General features: G+C 42.3%; 1 protein-coding gene across 10 annotated transcripts in view; it reads left to right on the top strand.

Moving 5' to 3' along the window:
• Window positions 1-501: 501 nt before the first annotated feature.
• The window catches only part of LOC147010516 (toll-like receptor 2 type-1), a 112,442-nt gene continuing 95,004 nt past the window's right edge, over window positions 502-17,939 (top strand). Inside the window, exons 1-4 of one of the 10 annotated variants that reach the window (XM_085859417.1) lie at window positions 3,131-3,350; window positions 8,963-9,101; window positions 13,408-13,446; window positions 13,572-16,640. In XM_085859417.1, coding sequence (XP_085715543.1) covers window positions 13,614-16,208 — 2,595 coding nt within the window. In that variant the 5' untranslated portion in view covers window positions 3,131-3,350; window positions 8,963-9,101; window positions 13,408-13,446; window positions 13,572-13,613 and the 3' untranslated portion in view covers window positions 16,209-16,640. The other 9 variants (XM_085859418.1, XM_085859419.1, XM_085859421.1 and 6 more) reach the window with 9 other exon arrangements.

The raw sequence follows: 17,939 nt of genomic DNA, 5'->3' as shown, positions 1-17,939 counted from the left end.
ACTCGTTTGAATTTTCACCCTGTTATTACCTCTGCCACAGAAGGTGGAGGAGGTTATGTCTTCACCCCCCTTTCTGTCTGTTTGTCTGTGTGCAGGATAACTCGGAAAGTTTGGACAGATTCGGATGAAACTTGGTGGACAGGTTGGGTATGTCACAAGGACGAAATGATTCGATTTTGATGAAGATCCAAATCCGGATCTGGATACGAGATTTATTTATTTTTTAAAGTGATTCTTCTCCATCGAGAGATAGGGCCAAAAACGATATAGTACTGTGTAGCATGATATTTCAAACATTCATTGGGCCCGATATGTTCTCGTGGATCACGCATTACCTGGCGGAGGTGTGCGCTCTTCCGAGTGCCCTTCTCGTCTTAAATGTAATCGTTGTAGATTTTACATTTAATTTTTTTGAAACTCTATGTAATATTAGGTGGATTTGCCTACGTTATATATTTTGACTTTATCGTGGAAATTGTTGTACACCATTCTGTTAGAAGGTGCAAGACCAGAAAGGCGGTACAGAGGTGGCAAGCCTGTCTGCGATGTGGGATCAGTAACAAGCCCAAGGATTCAGCTTCGTTGCAGGAGATTCCTGTGCTTTTGGAGTGCCTTCGTCTCATCTACCAGGTCATGCTGTACGTACACAACATCCTTGTTGTTTTTCATCCTCATCGTTCACAAGACTGTGTTGGTGGGTTGTCCAACTTTCAGGATGTATCCGTGATTTGTTTACGAAGCAGGGAGATAAAGCAATGCAGGGAGCGGCGGTTCCTAAAGAAAGTAGATTCAAGAAGTTTTATGCAGATCAGGAAGCAAGAACGTCATCATCCAATAAAGAAAGACATGAATTCAGTCCTTTAACTGTAAAATGGGGAAGGAGATGGGAGAGTGGTAGAAGGCAGAGAGTTTGTGGAAGGAGGCGTGGTAATTGTGGTGGTGGAGAAAGATCCACAAGGGATTTCCAAAAGGGTCAGTTGTGCAATGGGCATGGATTTTCATGAGTTTATACTTGTGTCAACACTCGATGTCGTGAGTGTGAATTCACAAGACCTGGTGGGAGGTGCGAGGTGTCCTGGCTGTCCTGTCCAAGGTTGTTCTGCCTGTAGGAGTTTTGTTTCTGCCTTTACATGCAAGTGATAACGAAGTGACATGAGTAAGTGTGGCAGTTGTGTTGAAAAGGCATTTACGGGGGACATTATCAGCACTTTGTTGGGCTGAGCAGATCGCTCAGAGCTGTCCAGTCTGGGTACGATTCCCAATCCCACTATCAAATTTAACCCTTGTGCTCTACAGGCATCATCATCATCATGTGTTGTTATTCATTGAATGGGGCATTAAGCCGGTTGTCCATTCCGATAGCATCACTGGTGGAATGTGAAAGATCCCAAAGTCTCTTTTGTCCAGTCGGCTTTAAGGTCAACAGAATCAGAAAGAAAAATATTTTTGTATGATGTGATCACATCTTGATTTTTAAGTCATAAACAAAGAACTGAACGTGGTTTATAATTCTAATAGTTTATGAGTTGTCAGTTAAAAGAGCAAACCGTCAGGTAACGCCCATAAAAAGGGCACCAAAACATTTTTTTAAATCTTCCTTTGAAGATATTCATTCAAGAAAACAGCAACGATTAAGTGTTCGGTGATGTCATAACTATTCATTAAACCAAGCATGATTTTATGATTCTGCGGACCTTCAAACGTTTGTTAGTGTTAGCAGGACCAACGAGCTCGAGTACAAATCATATCCGAGGGCATTTCTTTCGGAAGCAGCACGTTGCTGCGGATTGACATCATTGATGGGAGGTGCACCTCCATGACAACGATGCAGTGCCCCCTTCTAAGTTAAAGCAGGAATTTTTTAATTTGTTCAGGGTTCCGGAGATAACTCGCAGACTCTTGAAGAACATCGTGGCATATATTTAATGTCGATCAACTGTTGCCAACAGACGGGTCTTCCTTGCTTGACGTCCATCCGTGGGACGTCGCACACCTTGATGCCTCGCCCTGATAGCGAAACACCAAGATGACACTTTATAGCTGGGCCGAGATTCGAACCCAGGCTAGATTCTTGTAACTGTGTCATTTTTTAAGTTTCGAGGTCACGCCACACCTCTCCTCGAATTAGTCAGTTGGACCGCTGAGAGGATGCGAGGCACCGCCAACTCATGACAACGCCTTGGACAGAAATTTGTTGACCATGAAAAGCCTGATGGGGACGGGTCTTGTATATTTACATGTGAAAAGGGGAGAAAAATGAAGATGTTTTAAACGACACGAAAGGGTGTAAGGAGATTTGGTTTGGGGGTGTGGGATGAATAAGGAGAGGGACACGACAGGGGTGGTCAACAATTTTGCACGTAATAAATAGAGAGCACCTTCGTTCTAACTCGACTGTTAGGTTAGGCTAATCTGAACGCTATGTTCAGTCCTTTAACTGTATTTAATGATGCATTCTCAAATTATAAACAATACGATGGAAAAACTTTTGTGCGACGTGTTCAATCAATGCCAAATTTGATGGATGTTAAACGGGCGTCCCTTCTGCTGGCATTAAAGATCTCACGGTGTCCTTTGTTGGCGAGCTATCGCCGGCACCATGAACAAATTCTAAATTCCTGCCCTAACCAGCAGAGGGCACTGCATCAGCAGCACAGCTCCTTCCTCAGCTCGTGATGTTACCCCACAGCGTTGCGCTACACACAAACAAAGAAGTAGAAGTGCCAAATATGTTGTCCACTGCCGTTTCAAGAATTGAGTTTAAAATGTTGAGTTAAATTGAGTTAAAAAAAAAAAAAATCCACATTCCTTTTCAATCCCCAAAGATAGCCGAGTAGCAACCCTGTCTTTTTATTTAACCTTGTGTAATTAATGGATTTCCTTTTATAGAACAATGGACATCATTGTCTCACCATACGGCCTTCAGGTTATTGATGTGTCCAGGGGGAATCATGAATTCTCACACACTCACCGGTCCTGGCGAAGTCTGAGAAAGTTCACAGGACATTGATCAAATGGAAAGTGACCGACAGTGTCCGGTATGTCCGACATGGTGGTTCTAAGTTCTGATGTAAAATCAAAGAATGTTGACTCAGAAGCCGAAAGTCGAGAAGAAGAGGACCATGCATCCAGGGTGTAGCCGTTTGTGGTTCCACCCACCATGCATGGGTTTCCCAGCTTCTCGCCTACATGGGTGACGTGGACATCGAACGTCAGCTCAAAATGCCATTGAACCTCCAAATCGACACTTACAGCTAATTCTTTTATATTCTGGAATTGATGTTGAAGAGGAATGCCAAAGCGATGGGAAGAAGGAAAAGCGCGTATTGAGTCGTGTTCGTGCAGCGCAGGTAAACAAGAATTCTGTGTTTTTTTTTCTTGGCACGAATTCCTTCTCTTTCCTTGCACTTGAAAAAGTTTTTCCATTCTGTTTTTCCTCAGGGGCTTCATCCCGAAAGAGATCATGTTTTTGCCAAAAGCCATTTTTAAAAAGTTTCAACAGGCCTTCTTCTTCTTACAGAAAGTTTGCATAAATCATTCATTATATGATTCTTACATGTGTGTAATGATTCAAAGTATAAATTTTATCGTTTAGTGGATTTACTGTGTCCACATGTTTCATAAAGGAGTCCATTGTGAAAACATCAGACTCTAATAACAATATGATTGCACTGTTTGCCTTGTGTGCACGCACTTTCTTCCCCATTGACGGACCTCTGGTACGTTATACCTGTTGCTGTGTTTGTGTCTCGGAGAGTAATTGTTGAAATCAATTTGTCCATAAACTTCCTGACATCTTTGATCTTTGTTCCTTTCTCTTTCACACCTATTCCTACTCTTTCAAACTTCTCTTTATTCATAGTAATTATTGATTTTCTTTTCTTTTTGTTCGTTATCCTCTTTCATGTCTTATGCTCTTAATTTGTCTTTCTTTTATCTATCTGTCGATGGAGAAGTTAATTTTTACTATCTTAAAAAAAATATTTTCTAATGTTTCTAATGTTTATTCCTTCCTGCACAGATTGGGCAACAGATTGGCAGATGTAATTTAACCTGAGCAAGTGTAAGGTGTTGGGGATGGGAAAGAACAATGAAAATAGAGATTACAGCATGTAAGGGGTAATTTTGGAGCGTGTCACACAGGAGAAGGATCTGGGGGTGGTAATAGATGTGGGAGGTAAGCAGGCAGCACAATGTCAGGCAGCTACAGGTAAAGCAAATAGGGTTTAGGTTGTATTCGGAGGGGGATCATTTATAAATTAAAAGAGGTGGTGTTAACATTGTACAGGGATTTAGTGAGGGCCACGTCGAGAATATTGTGTGCAGTTCTGGTCACCACATCTCAGCAATGACATAGATGCCATAGAGAGGGTTCAGCGCAGGACTACTAGATTGATTCCGGGCCGAGCTAGACTCAGCTAAGAGGAGCGGCTGAAGGAGACAGGGCTTTATTCACGAGAAAGGAGGAGGATACGAGGAGATATGATAGAGATGTTCAAGATAATGAAAGGTAGAGATAAAGTAAGTGAAGATTAATTATATTCAACAGAGCAGTGACAGAACCAGGGGCCACAGCCTGAGAGTAAACAAGAGGAGAGTTAAGACAGTAGTAAGGTAGGGGACTTTCACTCAGAGAGTAGTTAATTCATGGAATGGTCTCAATGGAAAGGTAGTAGCAGCAGAAACAGTAGATAAGTTTAAATTGGAATTTGATAGGTACCTGGAAGTTATAAAGATAGAGGGGTATGGGGATGTTGACAGGACTTTTAGGTAGCTTGAGCATTGATGGGTGATTGTGTATGGAGTGCTGTTGGTGGTGGTCTTCTCAAGGGGGGTTGTGTGGTTGATGTGTGTTTTTAATCAGGCCCATGCCCCCCTCACCCGAGGAGAAGAAAAGGGGGAAAAAAACAACCACAAAAAAAAAAACTACAAAAAAACCCCAAAACCCCAAATAACACAAACAAAAAAATTTAGTTCATGAATTAAAAACATTTTTTGCATTTTCTTCCTCGGATCTTGTGGAGATGGGTTGGTGTCGTGTTCGTACAGGCGTGATGGGCTGAATGGCCTCCACCTGCGTTGGATTTCCTTGTTGTCAAGAATCAAACCTTGTATTTCTCTTTTGTTAGATCCTCGTGGAGGATCTCCAAGTCTTACTCACGTTGTTGTTCTTGTTGATTTTTTTGTTTCACAGCCTACAGTTTTCATCGAAACTTCCTGAAACTTGGCATATACATGTAAGAATACCCTGCGCAGACAGTAACCATCTCCGATTTTGAAAATTCCTCCTAGAAAAAAGTTATGACGTCAAAATATCTCCGCTAATGGAAATCGCCTAAAAATTATCTCCGAAACTAGGCAAGCTTTTTGAATTCTTTTTGTGGGAATCGAACAGGGTATTAGCAGAGATGAATTACCGTGCATATGATACATCAACATGATGTCATATCAATTTTTATGACGTCATTCCTATTTTTTGTTTCATAACCCAGAGTTTTCATCGGATCTTCGTGAAACTTGCCATGTATATGCAGAAAGTCCACACGCAGACAGTAACCATCTCCGATTTTGGAAATTCTTCCGAGAAAAAAAGTTGACGTCATAATATCGCCGCTAATGGAAATCGCCTATACCATTATCTCCGAAACTAGGCAAGCTGTTTGAATTTTGTTTGCGGGAATCAAGCCGGGCATTAGCACAGATAATTTATCGCATCACAATGACGTCATATTCTTTTTATGACGTCATCATTAAGAGGACGAGGATCTTAGCTCATTTTAGCTTGTTTTATTTGAAGAAGCCTTGTTAACATGATGCACAATGTCCTTGAGAATAATAGCATTCACAGTGTTTATTGTGTGCTCATCTTGAATGCTTGTGTTGAACGTGACATGCTGTTCTTTGTTTTGCCAAAGGAGGACTTGGAACTTTGGCCAGTTACTTCAAGACGTTATTTTCCAGTAAAGTAATACCTCTTTTTACGCTGTCCCATTGAACGCCAATTCATTATCCTGAAGGAGATTAGTGCTTTAAAAAACACATGAAGAAAAATCTATAACATGCAGCGCTCACCGAGTAAACGCATCCATCGCCATTGTTTGTACTACATGCACATGCTCTGAGCCAATCGGCGCTCATTATGCCTCCTTCGTTTTGCAGCAGGATGAGCCTTCTCCCACCTCGTCTCCCACCGCTGCCATGTAAGAGGTGTAGGAGCAGAGTCGGAGTGATGTCAATCATTATTTTTATTGATATTTGTTCATTTTTTCGGTTTTTCTTGGTACTTACTGATGTTATTGCAATAAATTATTCGTTTTATTTATAAAATAATGTTTTCCATTAGTATTACTATTAGCACTATTTCCAATACCCCAGAGTAAAGCCCTCATATACCTCTCATGTGAAAGAAATATCGCTGGCGGGAACACATCTCCATATAAACGAGAGAGATCATAGTATACATGTCCAACTATGTACTTCAATTTAAATATGACAATGATATTAAAGATCATTTTTTAAATTCCAGAAGTTTCGTGCTATGGAAGCAGTCTTCTGCACCACCCTATTTAACATGTCTCAGTACTGCTAAGCGCAAGGATTTTGAAAGTGCAAAGAAAGTGATTTGTGTTCTCCAGTGTATAATTCAATATTATTAAAAAAAAGTGTATAATTCAATTTAAATAAAATAAAGATTTTTAAACTTGTAAAAACAAATAAATTCCATGTTTTACCACCATTGGCATCATCAGTTTGTATTACACCACCCTATCCAGCCAACACGTTACATTAGATATTCGTGCTTGTTGCTTGTGTCCTTTATAACGTCCTTAAATACCATAAGTTTCCTGTTTGGAAAGATTTTCAATTCTGTTTGACTGCCAGGCAGGCAGACAGAGTAAAATAATTATCTCACTCTTCCCTGTGCATGTTAGACAGGGACGATTCAGAGACAGAGTACTGAAAAATGGCAGACTTGTCTTCCTGTTCAGGTTCCCATTCATGTTCAAAATATAACATTAAATTTAAATGAGTTGTTCCTCGATCACAAACTGATGTTTACAGACAGACGGACACGAACCATTTGCTAAACCCACTTTTCACTTTGCGTGTGCGGGGTAACAATGGTATAATGACCCCTTATAGCACATTTTCGGTGTACGGGGTAACAATGGTATAATGACCCCTTTTAGCACATTTTCGGTGTATGGGGTAACAATGGTATAATGACCCCTTTTAGCACATTTTTCGTGTACCGGGTAATAATGGTATAATGTCCCCTTTTAGCACATTTTCGGTGTATGGGGTAACAATGGTATAATGACCCCTTTTAGCACATTTTCGGTGTACGGGGTAACAATGGTATAATGACCCCTTTTAGCACATTTTCGGTGTACGGGGTAACAATGGTATAATGACCCCTTTGAGCACATTTTCGGTGTGCCTGGTAACAATGGTATAATGATCCCTTTTAGCACATTTTCGGTGTATGGGGTAACAATTGTATAATGACCCCTTTTAGCACATTTTCGGTGTACGGGGTAACAATGATATAATGACACCTTTTAGCACATTTTTGGTGTATGGGGTAACAATGGTATAATGACCCCTTATAGCACATTTTCAGTGTACGGGGTAACAATGGTATAATGACCCCTTTTAGCACATTTTCGGTGTACGGGGTAACAATGGTATAATGACCCCTTTTAGCACATTTTCGGTGTACGGGGTAACAATGGTATAATGACCCCTTTTAGCACATTTTTCGGTGTACGGGGTAACAATGGTATAATGACCCCTTTTAGCACATTTTCGATTGGCGCTCTCTTTTCCAGGAGCGTATCCTGAGTGAAAATTGAGGTATTACCATCATTACATTACTTACCCCAACAAAAACATGCGTTAAGTTTTGCGGTAATTTACCATCGTAACAATGATGCATCAACATGGCATCGATTTCTGTCCCACAGGTGTATGATAAAATATCAAAAAGGTTTAGTGGCAGTCGTGCGGGGTCCAAGTTGAAGTGCAAATGATTAGATGTTACTTTTCGGTTGTTGCATTTTGTTTGTTTTCATAATGTATTCGTGGGATTGGTTCAAAAAAAAAACAAAGCTTCTTTAATTGTACTCCTTTGTCATTGCTCTCCATCCTTGTGCTGGATTTATTTATATTTTCTAAACGGATTAAACACCAGTTTTATTTTTCCATATAAAATCGTGGCTCGTGGAAAAGTGAGGTGACTGCGTTAAAAAGGTAACATACTGGCAGTGCGTCAGCTCGGGCAACAGTTAGACGCAAGCAAGGGAATGAAGAAACAGGAAAAGAGGAGGGAAGGAACGTACAATAATCTGCAAATTAAGAGGGTTGGGTTAGGTAGGGTTAGCGGGGGGTAATGTATCATGGGTAGTGATGGGGGATGACGTGAGATAGTGGTGCACTGCTTGCTTAAAGCTATGAAAGGAAGGGTGAAATTGAAAGGTCTCAGGAAGGCAGTTCCACAAATGGGAGAAAAGATGGACAAAATGTTGCATTTTAGGAGTTTAACCATGTTGGTTTACATTTTGATTTGTGAATTCTTCCATTTGTGTCAAACTTTCAGAAGGTGACCGTCCATGCCATTGGTAATGCCTCTTAATCGCTGACATTGAATCGGGTCTTGCACTCGTAATGTTTGAACACTTTGATTCAGTGAACTGTCAACAACAGCTCTTGCTGTAAAACTAACAACAGGAAATGATTCTAACTTCACAACAATGACCGCACAGCTGAGCTTGGACGGACGGACCGAGATTCTCTCATTTCTTTCAAATCAGATGGTTTATCGTCAGAAGTGCTTGTTGACTTCTTCCTTGTAATGTTTATTGATTTTATTTATTGATTTTATTTTTGACACCCCTTTATTGATCTTATTTTGATAAATCTGTGACTTTGATTTTTTGATTTGGCCCTTCTCTTTCTCTAGGCAAACTCAATTTTGTAGCACTTCCTGCTCACATCTCAACACAATGCTGCTACCATCATTTAAATCATTGGACAACCACTGAGATCTTTCGGATGGATACGAGGACAAGGTTCTGCACTTGACTCATTTGAGCTTGCAGGTATTCCCCCCCCCCTTCTACCTCCTCCCCTCACCCCTTTATGCTTTCCACATTTACAGCATTTTAAAAGTCCAATTTATTGATAGTCAAAGTAATCCCCCTTCCGTAAATGCTACACAAGTGAAAATGTGATCAAATCTCGTCAACAGAGTCGCACAGTAACTGGTCAAAATTACCATTACCGGGTGACCGATAACAACCTTGTTTTGTGCAGGATTGGACCCGGGGCGGGGTTGTGATACAATAGATGGAATCGATAGAACGTTTATCAAAGTATTCTAACCAGCATTGGAAGCAAGAAGCTGACATTTCGGACGTTAATGATTTGTCAGAGCAGCTTCTCATTGCTTCTCCATATCCATCCATTGTTCTATCTGTCCACCAAACGGAGACCGACACTTTGCTTGACAAAGACTGGTTTTCCACTCAACTTTTTGTGATGCATCCGATTCAGATATAACACAACAGGAAACATTAGATAGAATATTTTGTTCATTATAGCAGAAGGAGAATTGAATAAGCAATCGAGGAAAAGGAAATAAATAAATAAATAAATAAATAAATAGAATCATCTTGAGTGCCGTCGCTGGATTTTACAAACCCGTTGGCATGTCACCAACCAGTCAAGATCCCACAAACGTAAATGATTTCCCAAGTCATATGCATGGTGGCAGCACTTCTGGGGGGAAAAAAACAATTTATTTTAGTGTGCCGATGAAACATGTTAAACAAGTTTCTGGCATTGCTGTTACAACATCATTGCTTTCTTTAACTTTGTTGCAAACTTAAATCTTCACTAAACAGAATCCTATAAGGGTTCCAATGTGACTGCTCAAGACCGGTGGAGAAGGAATTGCTTTTTAAACTCAAAAAGGAAGTGTTCTTTGTGGATATGCTATTATACTACTTCCTGTTAAGGACAGAAACCATCATGGGAAAACCATTCCTGAACACAAAATGAGCATGGCTTCCATCTCAAGTCGACGACAAACGATCAACGACTCGCAACAATAATGAAGAGTGCATTCCAGACATGATTGTCATGGAACTAAATTGGGATCCTGCGCACCTGCTCGGGACATCTCGTCTGGGTTCAGCTGCTGATTCGTTGGGAGTTCACTAATAATTGCCATCCTGGTGCAATGTTGGCAGGTGTTGCTGCCTTAAGGGGACATGCTGTACTTCAGATAGGGATGCAATGTTGCCTGTCCCGTTTAGGCGTTTCCTCTTCGGTTGTGGCCTTTAAAAAAAGTCCTCATTCTCCTGTGAAATGAGTAGGCCACTGTGTGCTAGAATTCCGGCCACATTCGTTGCTTTGGAGCTGGTCATCATTTCATTTCATAAGCTTCTTGCGGCTGCTGGATGCATGGTTTCTGGGAGCACGGCTGTGCTCTTGATTCAGGTCCCCCTGTAGGTTACAGGAGGAATTCGGATTTTGGTAGGAACTCATGCTGGCAGACGGAACGCCGAGTTTAACGTCCATTCGAGGGACGGCGCACACATTGATGCCTCATCTCGTCTGCGAGACACCAGGATGACAGTTTATAGCCAGGTCAGGATTCAAACCCAGGATAGACAGCTTAGAGGCGAGTGTACATACCTCGAGGTCAGTGTTTCTCAAACGGTGGGTTGTGACCACCAAAGGGATCAGGAGTGGGTTTCCAGAGCGGTCGCGAGCTGTCTGCATTAAATAGTTACACAAGTCCTAGTGATGTGCCAATGACTTACCGATGTGAACTTGCATTCTCAAGCTAAAGTGATCAATACTAAAACCAGAAACAGGCTGATCAAATGTCGAGAGTGAGCTTCAATATTAATTGCTGAGTAAGACTTAGTCCCCAAGTTGACATGTCGTGTGCAAAAATTAAATAAAAATGGCCATTATTCCAGCCTTTTGGTTACTCGTGTTGTCAGGGTTGACTAGATCTCTACCACCACACATCTGTCTGCAGCATTGTCTAAACATCATTGATTTTGGTATTCTCCGCGTTTCATGTCCACCAGCAGACGTGTGGTCAGCTGAGTAAAGGACGCATGTTGATGCTGTGACCCAAGTGTCATTATTGACGAAACAAGGTGTTCGGATCTCCGTCGGTGGTGGCATTATTGTGGATTTGTGGTCAATTTGTGTACCATGATATAAGAATGCTAGTTTTGGTAGTTATACTCGTGCATTGTGAAAAGCTGAGTTAACTTGTCACTCATCATCATATTATATTTGAGCAACACTGCTATTGATGCGGCTTATTTTGAGGTTGACGGGTCGTCATTGCTCGGCAAACATGATTCCTGGGTGTTAATGAGACCGGAAAATGTTTTGTAGGATTGAATGGACGAGCTCGCGTGTTCATTGGCAAAGCTGTTCCTTATATTCTTGTCCGATGAAAAAGTTCAACTTGTAAACTTTATTTGGCCTCTGCAGAATCATTTTTGCGAGATTGTACAACTTTCTGAATATTCCAAAGTACAAAATCTGATCGCAGTGAATCCAAAAGTGGAATGCTAAAGTTCCTGTTTTAAATCATGTGATTAAAAAAAAAAAAAATTTTAATGACAGGCTGCATGTCTTCAAAGTGACTCATAAGCTATTCATGGAAATATGGCATGGTTTCTTCTTCCTATCTTTATAAAGGGTGAGGTCCAATGGCACCAAGCTTCTGCCCTGCCTGGATCATGATATTTGTCCTTATCCAACTGCCCAATCTTCACCAACCACACCTTTTATTGATATCCATCCTCACACAATCTTCCCATGTCAACCACAACCTCTTTTCCTCCAACCTCACTCCCTCAACCTATCCGCTCTCTTTGCCATTCTCTTTTCATCCATCCCCACGAGGTGTCCAGCCCACATCAGCCGGCTTTTTACCAATCTCTCCGCCAAACTCATCGGCACATCAATCCCTTCACCCTCACCCACACATTCGCACACACTTGAATCCTCCTCCGCACCTCTGTCTCCGCACCAACCATCCCTGGTTGCTGTTCACAAACCTAACTTCTGCTTCTGACACTCCCATCCATCTCAATCTCAGTGTCACCATCACCATCTCCTTCAGGACAGTGTCATAGGCCTTCTCCAGGTCCACAAATCCCGATGCCATTTCACCTTGCACCTCCAACCTCTTCTCCACCAGGTGCCTCAGCGTAAACATCCCATCTGTCACCCCCCTATCCTTTTCGTTATTCAATATCTCACCAATCTTCATCTCCACACTCTTCCTTGTCCTCTGATCCAGAATCCTCTTCAGCACCTTCATGACATCACTAAGGAGCATAATGCCCCTATACTTCCCCGGATGTTGAACATCACCCCTCCTGGCGCAATTAGCCTGGTCCTCCACCCCTCCAGAATCGAACCCTATCTCATACACACATTCAACAGCTTCTTCGTCTAACTGACTCCGACTTCTCCCGATGTAATTAGGATATCTGTACATACCTCATCAATGTCTGGTGCTCTTCCTTTCTTCATCCTCTCTAATGCTGTCCACACCATCTCCTCCATGATCTACACTAATTCCACTTTCCCCTTTACATAATATGTAAGATCCAGCTTGCCGTTCCTTCCTCCCTGGTTCAACAGCAACTTGAAATATACCTTCCCATACCTCCAAAACTGCCCCCCTCTCTGTCACTAGCCTCCCGCCACCATCCTTAATCACCCCCCCCCGCCATGTCCTTCCTATCCTCATCCCTGTCATGAGCCAATTTATATAACCTCTTCTAAATTGTTGTACACCTCCTCTTCCATACCAATCCTCGTCATATTCACAGCTCTCCCCTCGCTGCTTTCTTCTTTTGCCCATACAGGTGCATCAACTCTGCATCCGGCTGTGACCCCTCTATCCTTGATCTTCTCTGTCCTCTTCCAAACCTCGTCCTTCTCACTACTTCCTCCATCCACCCTACCTGGTTTCTATTCCTAGACGATGCACCCTTTCCTGACGTCCTTCCACACAAAACTTCTGCAATTCCTTTAAACATCTCTCCGTACTTCTCCTCCAAACCTTCGGCTTCTTCGCTACGTTCCTCATACTTGGCCCGCATCCTCTCCTTGTACTATATGGCGACATTATCCCTGCATTTCCTCCACCTTATCATCTTCCGACCCCTGCTGTCAACTTCCTTCCCTTGTCTGCACGTGTACAACAAACACCACCGGCTTGTGCTGGGTGGTAACACGCTCTCCCACCACCACCTTACAATCCTTTATCCTCCATAATTATTCACCTCTACAGTGTGTTAAAGTCATCTTAACTGTTTTGGAACAAATCTGGTAAAAACTTCAAAATGTATCTTCCAGGCATCGCATCTGACCTGCAACAGTGATGCTTCCATAGATGTGAGTTTAAGTACCAAACTGCTGTTTCTAATTTTTCTTTTTTTTTGCTCAAGTGAGTATGGATATCATTGGCAAGGTTATGATTGCAGTTTTTACAACTTTTTTGCATTTCCTTCTCGGTACAGGTTTTTCACTACTGATTGAGATCGACTCCATTGGCAGCCGAGATGACTCGCGCATTCATCTTCGCATTCACACTTCATCTCCTGTTACTCTCCACTTCAGCGAAACGTAATGTCGGCTGCAGTGGGAATGTCTACTATTATGACTGCTCTCATGCCCTCAACATTGCCTTGATCCCGGACATCATTCGGCTAAACATCTCTCACAGCCTGGTCACGGTAGTTGGACCTCGTCTACTTTCCCAACAGAGGCTGCTGGAGGAGCTGTATTTTTCTTTCAGCCGCATTGTCGGTGTCTTCAACAATTCCTTCAGAAACAACACCAAACTGCGCGTGCTGGACCTATCCGGGAACAGGCTGAAAGTAATTAGGAGTGGGACATTTTCTCCATTACAAAACCTCCAAACCTTGAAAATCCACGACCAAGCACAGACTGGTGAAAAGATCTACAAACCTAAAGTTGACCTCTCTGATGTCACAATGGTGTCTGAACTCTCGATAATGATGTATCATGTTGATAACTTCACCCTCCTCGATCATCTTCCACTACAGGTTTTAACAGTGGACATGGGGTTAGAATATGAGCAACTCCCCATGGATGTGTTGTCCTTGAAATCACTGCAGTGTTTGAAAGTGATTAAATTTCAATTCCTTGACCTGACTTGGCCTGATCACAATGGTGGACGTGTGGAGAAATCTCTAACCCTCGAGGTGGTTTTAAATCCAGAAAGAATAAGGAACGGAACATGGATAAAATTCAACAGCAATCGATTCTGGCAACTCTTAGTGTCTGGAAGTGTCAGAAACTGGGCTGAGTTTAATCATTTTCTGCAAGATTTGAGCACCGTCACAGGAAAGCGTATCGTAATCGACGTGAGCGTGCAAAAGTTGGATCACAACCAAACTGTTTTTGAAACTTGTCCGCCCCCCTCGAGCCGTAAAGGGTCGAATAATGTGACATTAGATGGGAACACCACATCCATCCTGTACAACTTCTTGCATTATGGCCGTAAGTATGACCTCGAGGTTGGTTCTCTAACTGCGTACGGCCACAACGTGCAGGTGGTCACCTGTGACGCGCTGCTACAGTTTGGAGGTCTCGTGGAGCTCGGTCTGCTCGGAGGAACGATAATGAAACTCACTCATTGCAATTGCTCCCGTGTTATGAAGTTCTTGAAAACGATCCGAATCAATCGCCATCAGCTCACCACGTGGCGGCACTTTGCAAACTTTCCTGCTCTTGAGACTCTGGATTTGAACAACAACCAGATAACTCTCAATTCGAACTGTGATGCTGTACCAGAGGGTTTTGAAACGTTGAAAAATCTTCATTTGGCTCGTAACCCTATAGTGACACTGCAGCCATGTTTTCCCCAAAACCTGCACTTTCTGGATCTTTCAGACACCGATTTACAGACTATCCCTCCGTGGTTTGCTGCTTATTTCCCCAAGCTTGACGTACTTCGACTTGAGGGCAATGGCCTGGTGGAGATTACTTTCACTGGCATGGTGTTAAAACAACTATATTTGAGTAATAACTTGATAAGTGAGCTGAAAGAGTCCAGTTTTCCACGTGGTCTGGTGTCACTAGACATCAGTAATAACAATGTTACTGTCATTCCAAACAATATCTTACCTCCCACATTGTCTCGCCTCAACATCAGCTCCAATAAACTTGCTGCACTGCGTTCTGACGTACTACCGTCCTCCATCACTACCCTGGACTTGAGTCAAAATCAATTGCATGACGTCTATTCCAGTGCTCTGCCTTTAAGCCTCCTGTTCCTCAATATCTCAAGAAACAAGATGTTTGCTTTTGATGAGTCCTGGTTGGGGGGCCTGTATTATTTAAAGGAATTTGATGCCCAAGGTAACCCTTTTGACTGCTCGTGCACCCTGGAATGGTTTGTGGAGGTTTTCTTAAAGCAAGGGGGGAGGCACATTCGTCATGCCAATCAACACGTGTGTGTCTTTCCTGCAAGTCGGGCAAAAAACCCGATATTTTCATCTACTTGGAGCTACATGGAATGCAACATCTGGCTGCAGGCCATGATTGGCCTTGTATTGGCTTTGATACTCATTGCTGTTCTTGTTGCACTTTTCGTGTACTGTCAAGGACTGTGGTACATGCGGATGTTCTGGTACTGGATTTTGTTTAAGCATCGCCGACACGCGGCACATCCTGCAGGCCATCTCTACGACGCCTTTGTGTCATGTGGTGTTGACGACGAGGAATGGACAATTGACCTGGTGAAGCGGCTTGAGGATAATGGTTACACCATCTGCTTTCCAGACCGGGACTTCATGCCTGGCAAGGCCATTGTCGATAACATCATCGATGGAATGGAAAGGAGTTACAAGACCGTGTTTGTGATCACCGAGAACTTTATCAACACAGACTGGTGTCATTACGAACTCTACCTCGCACAGCAAAACGTCATGCAAATCCTGGAGGACAATCTCATCCTGGTCACCATTGGTGAATTGGGAGAGAACTCCATCCCAAGTAATTTCTGCCGCTTAAAGAGGATGTTTAATCAGAAGACCTATTTGAAGTTTCCACAAGAGAGGCTCAAGCAGGAGGTCTTCTGGAGGAACCTCATCGCTGCTTTGGGGTCCACAAATGAAAAAGTGCTATAACCTGTCGATAGATCCATACACAGTGAATCCGGTGTGTTGAGCTCTCCCTGTCTGATTAAGCATTCTCCATATGTTACCGGACTTGCAAAAAATTGTGAACTTTGCAGAAGAATAATTTCAAAGAATGTTAGTCCGTAGTTTATTTCAGAAGCGTGGCGACATCCTTGTGGAGCCATGCTGATCATTACAAAGATTGCCCGTTGTCGATCTGAATGCAACTATTGTTGAGTACAACCATTTCTTTGTCAATATGAGATTGTTTTCCCAGAATGTTTTGCTTCAATGCATACGTTTATCAATTTTGTTTATTTAAACTAAAGTTTGACAATCATTTTTTTTTTAATCTTGATTTTGGTTTTGATTTAACCATGTGGAGCGTCGTACGAATTCTGTTTTTAAGGTGATTAAAGCGAGTCAATTGTTTTTATAAAATGTCACGTGTTTGAACATCGTTTTTCTTTACAATCCACATGAAAACACGGAGACGTGGTATTTGGAGCTTCAAAGATTCTTGTGCCCTACTTGGCTGGATAAGTATCCCCACGCTTTTTCAAAAAAAACGGGCGGATATTGTAATTGGGTCTGTTTGTCCGTCACGCTATCTCCTCCAAAACGGTTGTACAGAAATTCTCCAAACCTGGTAGTTATGATCACCACATAGGAAGAAGGTGCGAGAACAGGATCATTTTTGGCCCCGCTCCTTGGTGCAGGGTCAAAAGGTCAAACACTGAAAAATGCATTTATTGTCACATTTTAAAACTAGAAAGGGCACTCGGTGGAGCGCATACCTCCACCACGTAATGCCTGATCCACGAGAACATATCGGGCCCAATACATTTTTGAAATATCATGCTGTATATCGTTTTTGGCACTCTCTCTCAATGGTGAAGAATCACATTGAAAATTAAATAATTCTCGTATCCAGATTCAGTTTGGGATCTTCATGAAAATCTAATCAGTTCGTCCTTATCACACACCAAACCTGTCCACAAAATTTTATCTGGATCCGTCCAACAACTTATTGGGACATCCTGTACACAACCAGACAAACAAGCAAACAGAAAGGGGTGAAAATATAACCTCCTTCACCTTCGGTGGCAGAGGTGTAGAAACTTTGTTGTGTATGTAAACAACATTGGGGGAAATATGAAATGTGTAACAATTTTTTTGGATTTTGCCCCCGGTTCATGCCCAAAGGGGTGGGGACTTCAGGTCACAGGGGTCAAAACCTGAAAATGATTTTAATTCAAAATTTGGTATTGGGTCATTCTTGCTGGAATTCTTTTCATCTTTCAACCTTACTTTTGGTGGGAAGTGTGGGGATTTGTGATCACGTGCCAGTGACTTTTCTCAAATTTGAATTGGTGTGATCAGCAACACACACACACACACACACACACACACACACACACACACACACACACACACACACACACACACACACACACACACACACACACACACACACACACACACACACACACACACACACACACACACTGCTCGGAATGCAGAATGAGATCCAGGTAAACATTGAACTGAGAAGATTGTGTGTGTGATCAACGCCGAGCTGTTATGCCAAATTGCCTGAGGGTCATAATGATGCCTTGTGATTATTTTTCTGAGATGAATGCGATGGGAGAAAAAAAAATCCCCGTTTTCCAGTCAACACATTTTGAAATTCCCTTGGGAATCTATTTCATCATGAAAAGAGAAGACGACATGTTCCGG

This window comes from Eptatretus burgeri, chromosome 16, assembly GCF_056783735.1.
Source record: "Eptatretus burgeri isolate ZD-2024b chromosome 16, Ebu_testis_v1, whole genome shotgun sequence".
NCBI classification, from domain to species: Eukaryota; Metazoa; Chordata; class Myxini; order Myxiniformes; family Myxinidae; genus Eptatretus; species Eptatretus burgeri.
This window is presented reverse-complemented; position numbering and strand designations above follow the sequence as displayed.